The 14,385-nt window shown below is 37.3% G+C and overlaps 1 protein-coding gene across 1 annotated transcript in view; it reads right to left on the bottom strand.

Annotated features, from left to right (window-relative positions):
* Positions 1–14,385, bottom strand: part of LOC124721361 (protein crumbs) — a 357,509-nt gene that overhangs the window by 64,609 nt on the left and 278,515 nt on the right. Inside the window, exons 24-26 of the mRNA XM_047246295.1 lie at positions 13,810–14,048; positions 3,358–3,803; positions 1,332–1,675 (exon numbers count right to left, since the gene is read on the bottom strand). Coding sequence (XP_047102251.1) covers positions 1,332–1,675; positions 3,358–3,803; positions 13,810–14,048 — 1,029 coding nt within the window. The remainder of the gene's footprint in view (positions 1–1,331; positions 1,676–3,357; positions 3,804–13,809; positions 14,049–14,385) is intronic.

The raw sequence follows: 14,385 nt of genomic DNA, 5'->3' as shown, positions 1-14,385 counted from the left end.
GAAATATACTCTCACAGTGCACAAAAAATGCATATTCCAGATGTAAAATTGGCGCTCTCAAACCTTAGTCTATAAAAATAAATAGTTTAATGTTTTTATGAGTAAAAACATCTGTACTTTCCAGTCACAATTTTTATTTAATTTACTTTATACACAAGGTGTTTCAAGAAATAACTCCTATAGCCATGTATGCCTTGTTACTATACCTACCGCAGCATTTTACAAGTATGATGCTGCTGTGAATGAGGTGTTTACTCATGGTGGTGACTTTACTGTAATATAAATGGACAAAAAGTTTATTTTTACTTCTGTATCTTGTTCTATAAATTTCAAATATTAGTTCTCATCTTTGGCTTGCATATTTAATGTATTCTTTCATGGGTCTTGTCTTTCTCTCCTAATTCAGGTGTAATGCATTCTTCACAGTTCCACAAAAAGCAAAGCAGCATAAGATTGGTGAAACTGTCTTCCTCAAAATGGTGGTAAACTGCAATGACACGTAACACGATGCCTATTTGTTCCAGTTTATGATTAATCACTCATGCAGCTCTCTAAATCTTCACTTATTATATTTACTTCACTTTACTATTTATAGTATCAGTAGGGAAACTTCAAGTATGATTATTGAGACTGAAGTAGAACCTGGGAAAAGTTGACAAGGGGCATCTTTGACTGGCACCTACACCTGTTTATTAAATAAAATTATATTGTGTGTTTAATCATTACATTGCGTCATTAGTGTTATTGTAGTGACAAGGTGCCATTGTTGTTATGCACAAGCAGGCTGAAACTGTAAGCGCAATTTTACACTAGTTACAAAATAAATTAAAATGACATACTACTTGAAACTGTTTACTACAAAATAAGAACAACATTTGATACATACATAGGACAACTACCAGAATGAAACCATCTAATCTCAAATTTTGTTTAAAAGGCATTGGTGTGAAATGTCTAAAAACTTGTAGACACGCTATGTTCATGGTCTCTCTCTCTCTCTCTCTCTCTCTCTCTCTCTCTCTCTCTCTCTCTCCTACTTTGATGAAACACGTGGTCCTCAGCGAAGATTCCTTTTGTGAGATTTAAGATTATCACAAATTATCTCAATCATTTTCTCCTTACAACCACCCAATCTGTTTTATGCTTTTCTATAGCTTCCACTTCTGTTCGTATCCTGTCATATCTTCTGAATTAAGCTCTCATCTTTGATTTATATATTAAGCAACCTATTTAAGAGCCTTAAAGATATTTAATTTGCAGCCTAAAATGTGTTCCAGTTTACAGATCTTACAAAAAATATTAAACATAACACTCAGGAATTACATACTTACCACTCCCCTTCCCAACCAGGCTGACACTTACAACTGTAAGCTGCTATTTCGTCAACACATGTAGAATTATTCTGACATGAATTATTCTTGCAGTCATCAGTATTTTCAGAACAATCCGACCCCTCAAATCCACGCTGACAAGTGCAGTCATAAGATTCATTTTCATCAGTACAGGTGCCATTATTCTGGCAATCAATTTGAAAACACAGCACACAGCCAAGGATGGGAACCATACTGTTTTCTCGAGTTAAATAAAATCTGTCTTTTTCTGTAAAATTTTCTGGAAACGTTTCTTCAAGGTAAGGGACAAGAAGATTTCCAATGCGTATTTCACCCAGGCAACCCTGCAAAAGAAATAATCTTGCAATATAAAAGTTTTCTAGCCTCACACATAAGTCTGAAAAATTCTAGTTCTTCAAAATATGAAGATGAAGTAACAAAAAACTACTTTTATATGCACTCGTGATTAAATGACAAATAAATGGTTTATGTCAATAAAACTGATGAACAGTTCCCCAGACTGCAGTATTATTTGTTTTTATTTTTATTTTTTTTATTTTTTTATTTATTTATTTTTTTATACTTTTTTATATTGAGCAAATAGTACACAAATTACATAATGCACAAATGAACAACTGAATGGTATTCAAACATAATTATTAAATTTGTTACAGCACTACCCCAAATAAGTATCTTCAGTGAGTATAAAGACTATCTGTACAAGCAGTTGTGTTTCACTTATTTTATTGCAAGGTATCTTCAGTGGCCTGTAATACCTATTTTATATCTTACTACACATAATTTACGTACACCTTGTATAAATGATATCTGATTAAACAGTTCTGGACATGTTTCTTGATTAAAGGGTTTTGTCAGGTTAAAACCAATGTTTATGATGTCGTGTGTTTCTTACATCACAAATGTGTTGCATTGAAGCTGTGTTTGGACCCGTAAAAGCCAGGATGTCCAATTCTTGACAAATACATGCACGTTTAACTATATATACTTCATGTTTTCACATGTGAGTTTTAAAAAATGTGTATTTATCTGGGGTAACTGTGTGCAGTTTAGTGTTCACTGTGTGGTGTGTGTGTGTGTGTGTGTGTGTGTGTGTGTGTGTGTGTGTGTGTGTGTTAATCATTAAGATATTATTTACTTCTGCTGAAGGGACTTCACTGTCTTCAGTGTGTGACTGAAGAGTTCACAGAAAAGTTAACCAACTGATTGGATGGTATACCTCGTACCTGCTGTTCCACATTTTATTTAGAGCTATTGTTTATTTTTCATAATTCTTACTGTTAATGAGCTTTTATAGGCATATCAGGTAACTATTTTGAACAGAAATGTCAGCTAGACAGCTATAGCCATAGTTAGAGCCTCAGAAATTTCCAGGTTCATACGCAAGGGTAGTAATAGCTTCAATATTACTGGTCTCTAACACTGAGTGGCAAGTTATTGCACAAACTGTAAATAAATAAATAAATAAATAAATAAATAAAAAATTATGCCACAACTCCAAGATAGCTCTTCAGTAATTATATATTGATTACAACACTAAGCTTCCTAATTACATACACACAGAATCAGGCAATGCCTGGGAGCTATCTTTTACACATGTAGACACTTGCATTTCAACAAGGCAATTACAGTAAACCCCCCCCCCCCCCCCTTCCACCATTTTACTTAACTGTCTCACTGATTGCGTTTGTGGCTGAGTGTCAGGATATTTGATTACTGCAAGCAACCAGGTTTGGTTGTCAGAATCACCAGGGATTTTGCCTTGGGAGGACTGTAACAGGGTTATTTCAGCCTTCTGAGAGCAACTGAGGATTTATATGAAGCAGAAATAGTAGTTTCTAAAGTTAACATCAATGGCCAGGAGAGTGCCGGGCTGACTATATATCCCAATCCTGTCTTTTGATAACAACAGACTAATACCCTACACTTGTTAACAACATACTGAGTGACACTTTTTCAGCAAATAAAGCATGGTTGTACAACTAACAGAAATGTTATGCTGTAGTACCTTAAAAAAACTTCCATGATTTCCTGGATGATCCACAGAAGGCATGTGCAGAGAATCAATGGCATTGGTATCTAAAGGATTAACTGTTATGGGCTCAACAGTAATGTCATCCATTTTGTAAAACCAACTGTTTCTCAAATTTCCACTATCTACGCCTCCTCCAATTACAAACTTAGCCTTTAAAAGCAGGTTATGCCAGAGTGATAATGAAAAATTTGTAGATAAACGTGACTCCTCTTGTGAACTATCTGTATTGCCATAGATTCCTTCATCACTCATTCGAATTGAAATGGTAGTCCAATTTCCATCTGGTGCACTCTTCCATAATGTATTTCTTTGAGGAGGAATATTTGCTCCAAGTTTCCATGACACAGTAATTACATCTTTGTATACATAAACCGAGAAGTAACTTTCATCTTCAGTCGAGATATATAAAATATTTCCACCTGAAAAAGAAAAAGAAATATTAACAAAAAAACGGGTGTTTGCATTCTGACAGCAGAATAACACACCTTTTAGAATCTAATTAAAAGTGAAGAACATCAGGGGTACTGTAAGAAATAGAATTATACTGGTTATTTCACTGAATTTATGATGACTATAGTGCAAGTCTGAATAAAATCATAGATAAGTGCTCTACAAAGGACTGACACTTAAAAAACAATATTTCACAATGGAACTTCTTTCTTTGGTAAAGTATCAATGGGCCATCTACTCTAAGGCAATATATACATGCCCACTTCATTTGCATCAGAATCCCTGTTTATACAGTAAAGTTTTGATCAGTCAAATATGTTATTCCTCAATTACACTACTAAACAGGCTTAATGTTTGGAGGATGCTGCTGTACTAACAGTGCATCTTATTTATTTTATGTGGAATTCTGTTTTTTACCTAGTCCTGAACAAAGTTGTTTTCATATTAGAATAAAATTCTGTTATCAAAACATTTATTTCCTAGGACATAACTGTGATGGCGGTAACAATCATGCGACCCAATAAGGTCCAATTAATTTCCGCTAAAACTTCACAGCTGGAGCCACAGTCAATGCACAAAACTATTCACTAATGTTTTGCCTCCATCTGCGAGGCACATTTACTGTAATTATACACTGACAACTGAAGAGAATCTCAGGGCTTCCTCAAGTTATAGGGGCGTTATGAGCTGTACAGAGGGTACCACAATTTGTTACGTGATGAACAATGCATACGACTGCCTCCTACAGATAATGTCAATCTCAATTATAAGTAATAAGTCATCAGAACTCTTCTCTATATGCTATCCATATATTATTTCATTTAATCTTTAATTGGTACCATATAGCTTGAACAGACTTGTTATTCGCAACAAGTTTTGAGAGTAAATGAACCAGACTTCAAAATGCGGTTGGAAGAAATGAGGAATGAAGTTTTTGGTGACAGTGACATTGATCCATATTACACTACTGGCCATTAAAATTGCTACACCAAGAAGAAATGCAGATGTTAAACGGGTATTCATTGGACAAATATATTATACTAGAACTGCCATATGATAACATTTTCACACAATTTGGGTGCATAGATCCTGAGAAATCAGTAACCAGAACAACCACCTCTGGCCATAATAACGGCCTCGATACGCCTGGGCATTGAGTCAAACAGAGCTTGGGTGGCATGTACAGGTGCAGCCGCCCATGAAGCTTCAACACGATACCACAGTTCATCAAGAGTAGTGACTGGCATATTGTGACGAGCCAGTTGCTCGGCCACCATTGACCAGATGTTTTCAATTGGTGAGATATCTGGAGAATGTGCTGGCCAGGGCAGCAGTCGAACATATTCTGTATCCAGAAAGGCCCATACAGGACCTGAAACATGCGGTCATGCATTATCCTGCCGAAATGTAGGGTTTCGCAGGGATCGAATGAAGGGTAGAGCCATGGTCGTAACACATCTGAAACGTAACGTCCACTGTTCTAAGTGCCGTCAATGCGAACAAGAGGTGACCGAGACGTGTAACCAATGGCACCCCATACCATCATGCCGGGTGATACACCAGTATGGCGATGACAAATACATGCTTCCAATGTGCGTTCACCGCAATGTCGCCAAACACGGATGCGACTATCATGATGCTGTAAACAGAACCTTGATTCATCCAAAAAAGTGACGTTTCGCCATTCGTGCACCCAGGTTCGTCGTTGAGTGCATCATCGCATGTGCTTCTGTCTGTGATGCAGCGTCAAGGGTAACTGCAGCCATGGTCTCCGAGCTGATAGTCCATGCTGCTGCAAAAATCGTCGAACTGTTCGTGCAGATGGTTTTTGTCTTGTAAACGTCCCCATCTGTTGACTCAGGGATCGAGACGTGGCTGCACAATACGTTACAGCCATGCAGATAAGATGCCTGTCATCTCAACTGCTAGTGATACGAGGCCGTTGGGATCCAGCACGATGTTCCGTATTACCCTCCTGAATCCACCAATTCCATATTTTGCTAACAGTCATTGGATCTCGACCAACGCGAGCAGCAATGTCGTGATATGATAAACCACAATCGCGGTAGGCTACAATCCGACCTTTATCAAAGTCGGATATGTGATGGTACGCATTTCTCCTCCTTACATGAGGCATCACAACAATGTTTCACCAGGCAACGCCGGTCAACTGCTGTCTGTGTATGAGAAATCGGTTGGAAACTTTCCTCATGGCACGTTGTAGGTGTCGCCACCGGTGCCAACCTTGTGTGAATGCTCTGAAAAGCTAATCATTTGCATATCACAGCATCTTCTTCCTGTAGGTTAAATTTCGCATCTGTAGCACATCACCTTCATAGTGTAGCAATTTTAATGGCCAGTAGTGGACAAGACAGACAGTGATGACAATTCAGATTCAAAACATGAAGTGCATGATAATGGAACGAAGGACATACGAAGATGACCTAAGTATAAAACAATTTTATACCCACAATTTCTTTTTTTATGGCAGAGGAACCTGCCCCAGATAGAGAAAACGGCAACTACCATCTACTGTCGAAACACGACTACATAACATTGTGTTGTAGATTCCTGCTCTGTGACTTAGGATTAACGCATTGGGTAGGAATCCAGGTACTGGACACACATAGGATCTACTTTTTACTCAAGACATTTTAGATGACAATCTACAGTGGCCAAACAATAAAACTGATAAAACAAAAGTGCTCTCAAAAGAACCTATCTTTTGTACATGATAATGATGTTCTTGACCTGAAAGACTTTACAGGCTTACTTGTGTTCACAGTCACCTCCAAATCAGACTATGAGTCCATAGGTAATGTTTTCTCAGTAGGTGAAAGCTGGTGTAACATTTTTTTGCAATATTATACAAAAAGGTTCTTATTTATAGTGACACCTCTCTTATTTAAGAACCCAGGTGACAGGAATAATGGAAAAAGAAAAAAGAAGATATGACTGTTGCAATGTCAAACATTTTTTGCAGATTTATTGGGAGCAGTGGAGAGCAACAGAAATCTTAATATTATTCTGGGAGACTTCAATGCCAAAGTGGGACAAGAAGAGATGTATAGACCTACAATTGGGAAGGAGTGTTTACATGCAAAAACAAATGAAAATGGCCTGCTGTTAATCAGTTTTGCATTAAGTCAGAATCTCGTGGTGAGCTCAACATCTTTCCCCCGCAAACAGATCCACAAAAGCACCTGGATTTCCCCAAATGGTAGGAGCATCAATCAGATAGCTCATCTGCTGATAGAAGAGAGGCACAAAAAGTGATTGATGGATGTGAGATCGTACAAAGGAGCAGATGCCACTTCGTAGTCATCATATTATGGTTACAGCTGTGCTACAAAATGGAAAAGAATGACCAAGAGACAGTTTGATATTTAGAAGCTTAAGGATCCAGAGATATGCCAGCAGTATAACATTAAAGTGCGTAACAAGTCTGAAGTATTAGCAACAAACCATGCTGTTAAGAAGTGATGGGAAGAAATAAGGACCTCTGTAACTGAAGCAGCTGAAGAAATTCTAGGAGAGAAAAAGCTAACAACTAAGAAGATATGGTTCAATGAAATGTGAACAAGCTCTATGAAAGCCAGGAAGAGAGCACGAGCTGGACAGATAATGTGCGGAAAAACAGGAAGCACTCAAGACTGTAAGAAGAGAAACAAAGAGGGTTCTGAAAACAGAAAAAAGAAAGTTCATGAACAATATGATTGATGAAATCAAAAAGGCAAATACAACATCACACAGTAGGAAAATGTTTCAGATGTTGAAACATGTGAGGAATGGTCACAGTAATGAAGCTTTAGTTATTAATGAATGGATGGAAATATGCTGACAGACAAGAAAAAAATTCTGAATAGGTGGAGAGAATATTTCGAAGAGTTTTAAATGCTGAAGATCCAGGGAGTGTCTTTCCACAGGAGAATAATAAAGAGAAGAAGACGCAACCATTCAAGTGACTCTACAAGATGTAGAAAGAGCAATGTGAAAATTAAAGAAAAATAAGGCACCAGGAGATGATAGGATAATGGCAGAGATGTTGAAGGCAGGAGGAGAAACACTTCAGAAAGAGCTACACAATTTCATAAAAGAAATACAGGAAAAAGAGGAAATCCCAAAAGTATGAAAATCAGCTGTCATTATCCCACTGTATAAAAAGAACAGCAATAGAAATTATAACAAATACAGAGGCATTTCTCTCCTAAGTGTACCTTATAAAGTTCTATCTTTAATAACACTTGAAAAACTTAAGCCAATTGCAAAAGATATTGTGGGGCAGTACCAGGCAGTCTTTCAGGAAGGACGATCGACCACTGATCAAATTTTCACAATGAGGCAAATCTGGGAAAAGTGCTGGGAATTCAACCAACCATTTCTGGTGACGTCCATGGACTTCTAAAAGGCTTATGACAGTATCCACAGATTAAGTATGTACAACATCCTGAGAGACCTTGGTATACCAAGCAAGTTAATAAATATGGTCAAGATGTGCACAGCGTAGACAAAAGACAAAGTCAAATACCAAGGGGAGCTGTGCAAGAAATTCCATATCAGAATGGGTGTGAGACAAGGTAATGTTATTTCACCACTGTTATTTAATCTCGACCTAGAGAAAGTAATCCGTGAAATGAAAAGAGAAAACACAGGGGTGACACTAAATGGTAGGACAGATTTATTGGGTTATGCAGACATTCCATTAGAACTACTGACAGCCTTGGGAGAGCCAGTCCTGACAAAACTCTACCATCTGCTTAGCAAGATGTACGAGACAGGCAAAATAGCATCAGACTGCAAGAAGAATATAATAATTCCAATCCCACAGCGGCAAAATACTAACGCGAATTCTTTACAGATGAATGGAAAAACTAGTAGAAGCCGACCTCGGTGAAGATCATTTTGGATTCCGTAGAAATATTGGAACACGTGAGGCAATACTGACCCTACGACTTATCTTAGAAGCTAGATTAAGAAAAGGCAAACCTACATTTCTAGCATTTGTAGACTTAGAGAAATCTTTTGACAATGTTGACTGGAATACTCTCTTTCAAATTCTGATGGTGGCAGGGGTAAAATACAGGGAGTGAAAGGCTATTTACAATTTGTACAGAAACCAGATGGCAGTTATACGATTCGAGGGGCATGAAAGGGAAGCAGGTGGTTGGGAAGGAAGTGAGACAGGGTTGTAGCCTATCACCGATGTTATTCAATCTGTATATTGAGCAAGCAGTACAGGAAACAAACGAAAAATTCGGAGTAGGTATTAAAATCCATGGAGAAGAAATAAAAACTTTGAGGTTCACCGATGACATTGTAATTCTGTCAGAGACAGCAAAGGACTTGGAAGAGCAGTTGAACAGAATGGACAGTGTCTTGAAAGGAGGATATAAGATGAACATCAACAAAAACAAAACGAGGATAATGGAATGTAGTCCAATTAAGTCGGGTGATGCTGAGGGAATTAGATTAGGAAATAAGACACTTACAGTAGTAAAGGAGTTTTGCTATTTGGGGAGAAGCATCTTTGGGCCTGTCGAGGAAGGGAGCTCGTGGAGACGTAGAAAAAACCAAGAATTGTATGAGCTGATGAGGCAACCGAACATCGTTCAAAAACTGAAAGCATGGAGAATAAGCTTGGCAGGCCACATTGCTAGGAGACCAGACACCTCTGAGGCAAAAGCCATACTTATGGGAAGACCTGATAGTACCCATCCAATTGGAACACCCAGAAAGTGATGGGAGGGTGAGCTACAGAAAGACCTTTGCCAGCTAGGAGTCCATGACAACTGGATCCAAAATGCAAAAGATCGCCATCTATGGAGGAGCACTGATTATTATTATTATTATTATTATTATTATTATTATTATTATCTCCTTCACTTTCTCAGACGTTAAGTCCGGTTAAAAATGGAGTGACGCGGACCTTGATCAAGCGTCACTTCCTTTTAACTGTACGGTATGTGTTATATTGCATTTAGGAACTTTCGGGTAATTGAACATGTATCAATAATTACGGATTTCTGTAGTTGTATATATATGTTTGGATGTAGCTGTATTGCATTGATGTACTGGTGGATATTGTGTGGTATGACTCCTGTAGTTGATAGTATAATTGGTATGATGTCAACTTTATCCTGATGCCACATGTCCTTGACTTCCTCAGCCAGTTGGATGTATTTTTCAATTTTTTCTCCTGTTTTCTTTTGTATATTTGTTGTATTGGGTATGGATATTTCGATTAGTTGTGTTAATTTCTTCTTTTTATTGGTGAGTATGATGTCAGGTTTGTTATGTGGTGTTGTTTTATCTGTTATAATGGTTCCGTTCCAGTATGAATACAAATTATACTGGAACAGAACCATTATAACAGATAAAACAACACCACATAACAAACCTGACATCATACTCACCAATAAAAAGAAGAAATTAACACAACTAATCGAAATATCCATACCCAATACAACAAATATACAAAAGAAAACAGGAGAAAAAATTGAAAAATACATCCAACTGGCTGAGGAAGTCAAAGACATGTGGCATCAGGATAAAGTTGACATCATACCAATTATACTATCAACTACAGGAGTCATACCACACAATATCCACCAGTACATCAATGCAATATTATTATTATTATTATTATTATTATTATTATTATTATTATTGGGAACTGTCAGCAGTGTTATTCTCCAGGCTGTATTATGTATATTGATGAGATGCTTGTGCCTTTCCTTGATAAATGTAGATATTAAATGTACCTTGTAAGAAAACCAGCACAGTATGGGTTAAAAATTCTGTGTATGGTAGAGACTAAGACCCAGTACTTCTGTAATGCCTAAAATGGGGGCACTTTACATAATGCCTACATTGTGGACGCTAACAAATTTTGAAGTCAACATCAAAATATGAATTCATCCTCGAAATTTCTAGCAATTTCGTTTCTGTTTCTCATTCTTGATTGTTTATGAAAGGGTGGCATAGCACAGGATTAGAGTTATATGTTTTTTTCAAAGTTCTTAAGAGATGTAAGAAAGTCCACTTTTTTGGAACATCATTTTCATATTTTATGCATTTTCTTCTTGATTATTAATATTTTGCTGAGATATTTCAGTGTCGTATGTTTGAAAATACATGTTGTATATAGTTGAGTCCAATAAACAACTAAAAAGGTATGACAGTATTGTATAATTCAACAGTAAACTTCTGGAGTCTGACAGACACCAGCCTCTTCCTTTCTCTGTAACTTAGTATTGTGTTTATAAATTTCTTATTGTCTCTCCTTATAAGCCTGCAGTGATAACATGTTGTGTTGGTTAAAATGTTATTTTCATGAAATTGTACTACGTGGTCTCCACAGTGTAAAGAAATTTCACTACAGCCAACTTATTAGTTTGTTCAAGGCAGCAGTTTTTCTCGTGTTAGGCTCAATGATTGTTGCTATTACTTTTCATCTTTTCTATACAAATACATTGATGGGAAAAAATCCCAATGCCAAGAAATAATTAATGTAAAGTGATGTAATTTCGGGAATACATTTGTCCAGGTATTAACTGATAACAATTGCAAGATCACAGGTTAACATAAGTGGAAGAAAAGCCATTGCAAATTTGAAATGCTGATAGATAAACAAATGGTTAACTGTCAGAACTTCAAATACAAGCATGCAAATGAGCATGCATTGTGTTGTACAAGTGCTGGATGTCACTTTGTGGGATGAAGTCCCATGCCTGCTGCAATTGGTTAGTCCATACAGGGACGGTTAATGCTGTCGATAGATGATGTTGGAGTTGTCATCCAATGATGTCCCTAAGGGCTCAACTGCTGATCAAGAAGGCCAAGTAACATGTCAACACACTGCAGAGCATGTTGAGTTTGAACAATGGTATGTGGGTGAGCGTCACTCTGTTGGAAAACATCCCCTGGAATGCTGTTCATGAATGGCTGCACAATGGGTCAAATCGCCAGACTGATGTACAAATTTGCAGTCAGGGCATGTGGGATAACCATGAAAGTGCTCCTGTGGTCATACAAAGTTGCACCCCAGACCACAACTCCAGGTGCATGTCCACTGTGACTAGGCCACAGACAGCTTGATTGCAGGTGCTCATCTGCCCTCTTCCTAACGAACACATGGTCATCACTGGCACCGAGGCAGAATAAGCTTTCATCCAAAAACACAACAGACTTTCACTCTGTCCTCCAATGACCTCTCACTTGACGCCCTGAAGTTCCAGGTGAAAGTGGTTTGGGGTCAGTGGAATACCTGGCCGAGCAGAGGCTCGACTTCTTATAACTGTACCTTCCTGTGACCACTGCTGCCAGAAATCATGTTAACTGGTTACATTTCTGTAAAGTCTTTCTGCAATATCACCGAAGGAACATGCAGCTTTTCGTAACTCTATTACATTACCTTGTTCAAACTCAGTAAGCATCATCATCATCTTAAATGCATTCTTCACTAACATCAACTCACTACATTCAATCTCAAAGGTAACTAATGCTCATGACCATTACAGCACATATTTAAAGCAAATCTGATTTGCATCCTCATATTGGCACTATTAGCACCACTCTTGTATAACTGGCACAAAATCTGAATAGATGAAATATTTCAGATGTAGAAGCATGCCTACCAACTTTCATCTATTTTGTGCGGCTTCTTCTTGGTGACAGGATTTCTTTTCCATCAGTGTATTTGGCAACAACTGAAGTGAATTCTATATATACCAACCGTAACCAACAAATGATGTACTTATTTTACAGATGTAAGGAATTCATCAATTTTACTAGTGGGCTTACAAAAACCCATTAACTCCATGCATTGTCATATCTTTTTCAATGGACGCCACACATTGCTTTATCTTTTGCAGTGTGAGCAGGAATCTTCTTTCCCTTTTGATGACTCTTATTCTTAATTATTCCTGGAAATCTTTCTTTTTGATCCAAGTGATCTTTCCAGCCACTGATCAGTGACCACTTTTATAAAAATCAGACTGTAAGCAATTGATTTATTCTTGCAATTAATCTGGGTTGCATACTGTATTTGCCTTCTCCACCAAGGCTTTAATATCTCTCTTCTGTTTTGGAGAATGGCCTGACTTCGTAAGGAGGTATCAATCTGTCCGTGCTACTAAACTGTACATCTTTATGTGAGCTGTATTGAACCATGCATTACAGTGCAGAGACTCTGAAATAGAAGTTCCTGAGACTAGTGTTTTGGTGGAGATAATGCATTATCATGTGCATCTGTATGATAGTGCAACAGAAATTTATAAAGGCCACAATAATTTTAACAAAATGAAGGAGTTAAACAAAATAAAATATGGAGCCTGACATTGCACAAACAGTGGTATTATAACAAGTAATTACTCATAGTCAAGAATGGCACCACCTATCTGATGCTACCATATGCATTTGGCATCACACAGCATATTGTGGTGTCCTCTATGCAGCTCGAAATGCCTGTATAAATTCAGGGCCCTTGAACTTTCTACTCAGTTGCCATTGTTTCATCTCTCAAGGTATTCCCTGCAGATGGGGACATAATGATACCGAATAGTTTGATGCATCAAATTTCATCTTTACCATCAACACAACTGGTAGCAGTTAACAAACATTGCAAACTGAAAAAAAACATAGACAATATTGTGGTTATCAGAGATGAATAATAGATTAAGTTATGCACCAGAGACAAATAATACAATGTGTAAGCAGGTTTTTCACTGATGTTACATTTTGCAGTGATATCCACAATGCAGCTATCTACCACAGTGTCAATAATCTCATCAAATGGATACAATGCACGATAAATATCACCATAAGGCTGCGTTTTCAAATAACTGCAACAAAACTTGAAACACCAACTGAAGTATACAGCAAAACATGGAACACCAACTGAGGTATTGTTAAAAAACCTACAAAATTACAAGTTTATGTAAAGCAAATATACTATATTCCAAGAAATTTTATTACCAGTTCGGCTTCGATAGTTAATCTTCAAGCTAGTCATTTGCTGCATAATTCTCTCTTCATCCGTTGTTATATTTAAGGCATAAACAAAGGAAGCATTGAGACCATTGAATGTGGTATTTGCAATACATTCAAATCCATCATCCAAATTGCGACACGTGCTGCCTGGAGGGCAGTCTTGCAACTGACAGAATTCCATTTCCTGGCAAGTTTTACCTTTATAGCCACGCATACATTCACACCTGAAAAAATTGATATTTCATTTAAGTTTTCACAGTTTAAGTATGACTAAATCACTGAGAGGTGCAGAACAAAGGGTATCACCAACCACAGTAATAAATTCAGACAACATTCAAAGTGAAGTTCAGGAAACATCAAGTAAGAAGGGCAGAAATACGAACATTATTTGGACACAGGTACAAAACTGTGTCAGTTTATTGTAGAGAGCATAATCCATTTCAAGCATAAAGTAGCTCGAGTATGAATTACTGTAAACAAAGAGGTTATAGATAATTGTGTTTTGATATGATAGAAAATTCCTCTGAAAGGTATAATAACATATAACTTACTGGCTGTTGT

This window comes from Schistocerca piceifrons, chromosome X (genome assembly GCF_021461385.2).
Source record: "Schistocerca piceifrons isolate TAMUIC-IGC-003096 chromosome X, iqSchPice1.1, whole genome shotgun sequence".
Taxonomy (NCBI): Eukaryota; Metazoa; Arthropoda; class Insecta; order Orthoptera; family Acrididae; genus Schistocerca; species Schistocerca piceifrons.
The sequence above is the reverse complement of the archived record's forward strand: the minus strand, read 5'-3'. Positions and strand labels throughout refer to the sequence as shown.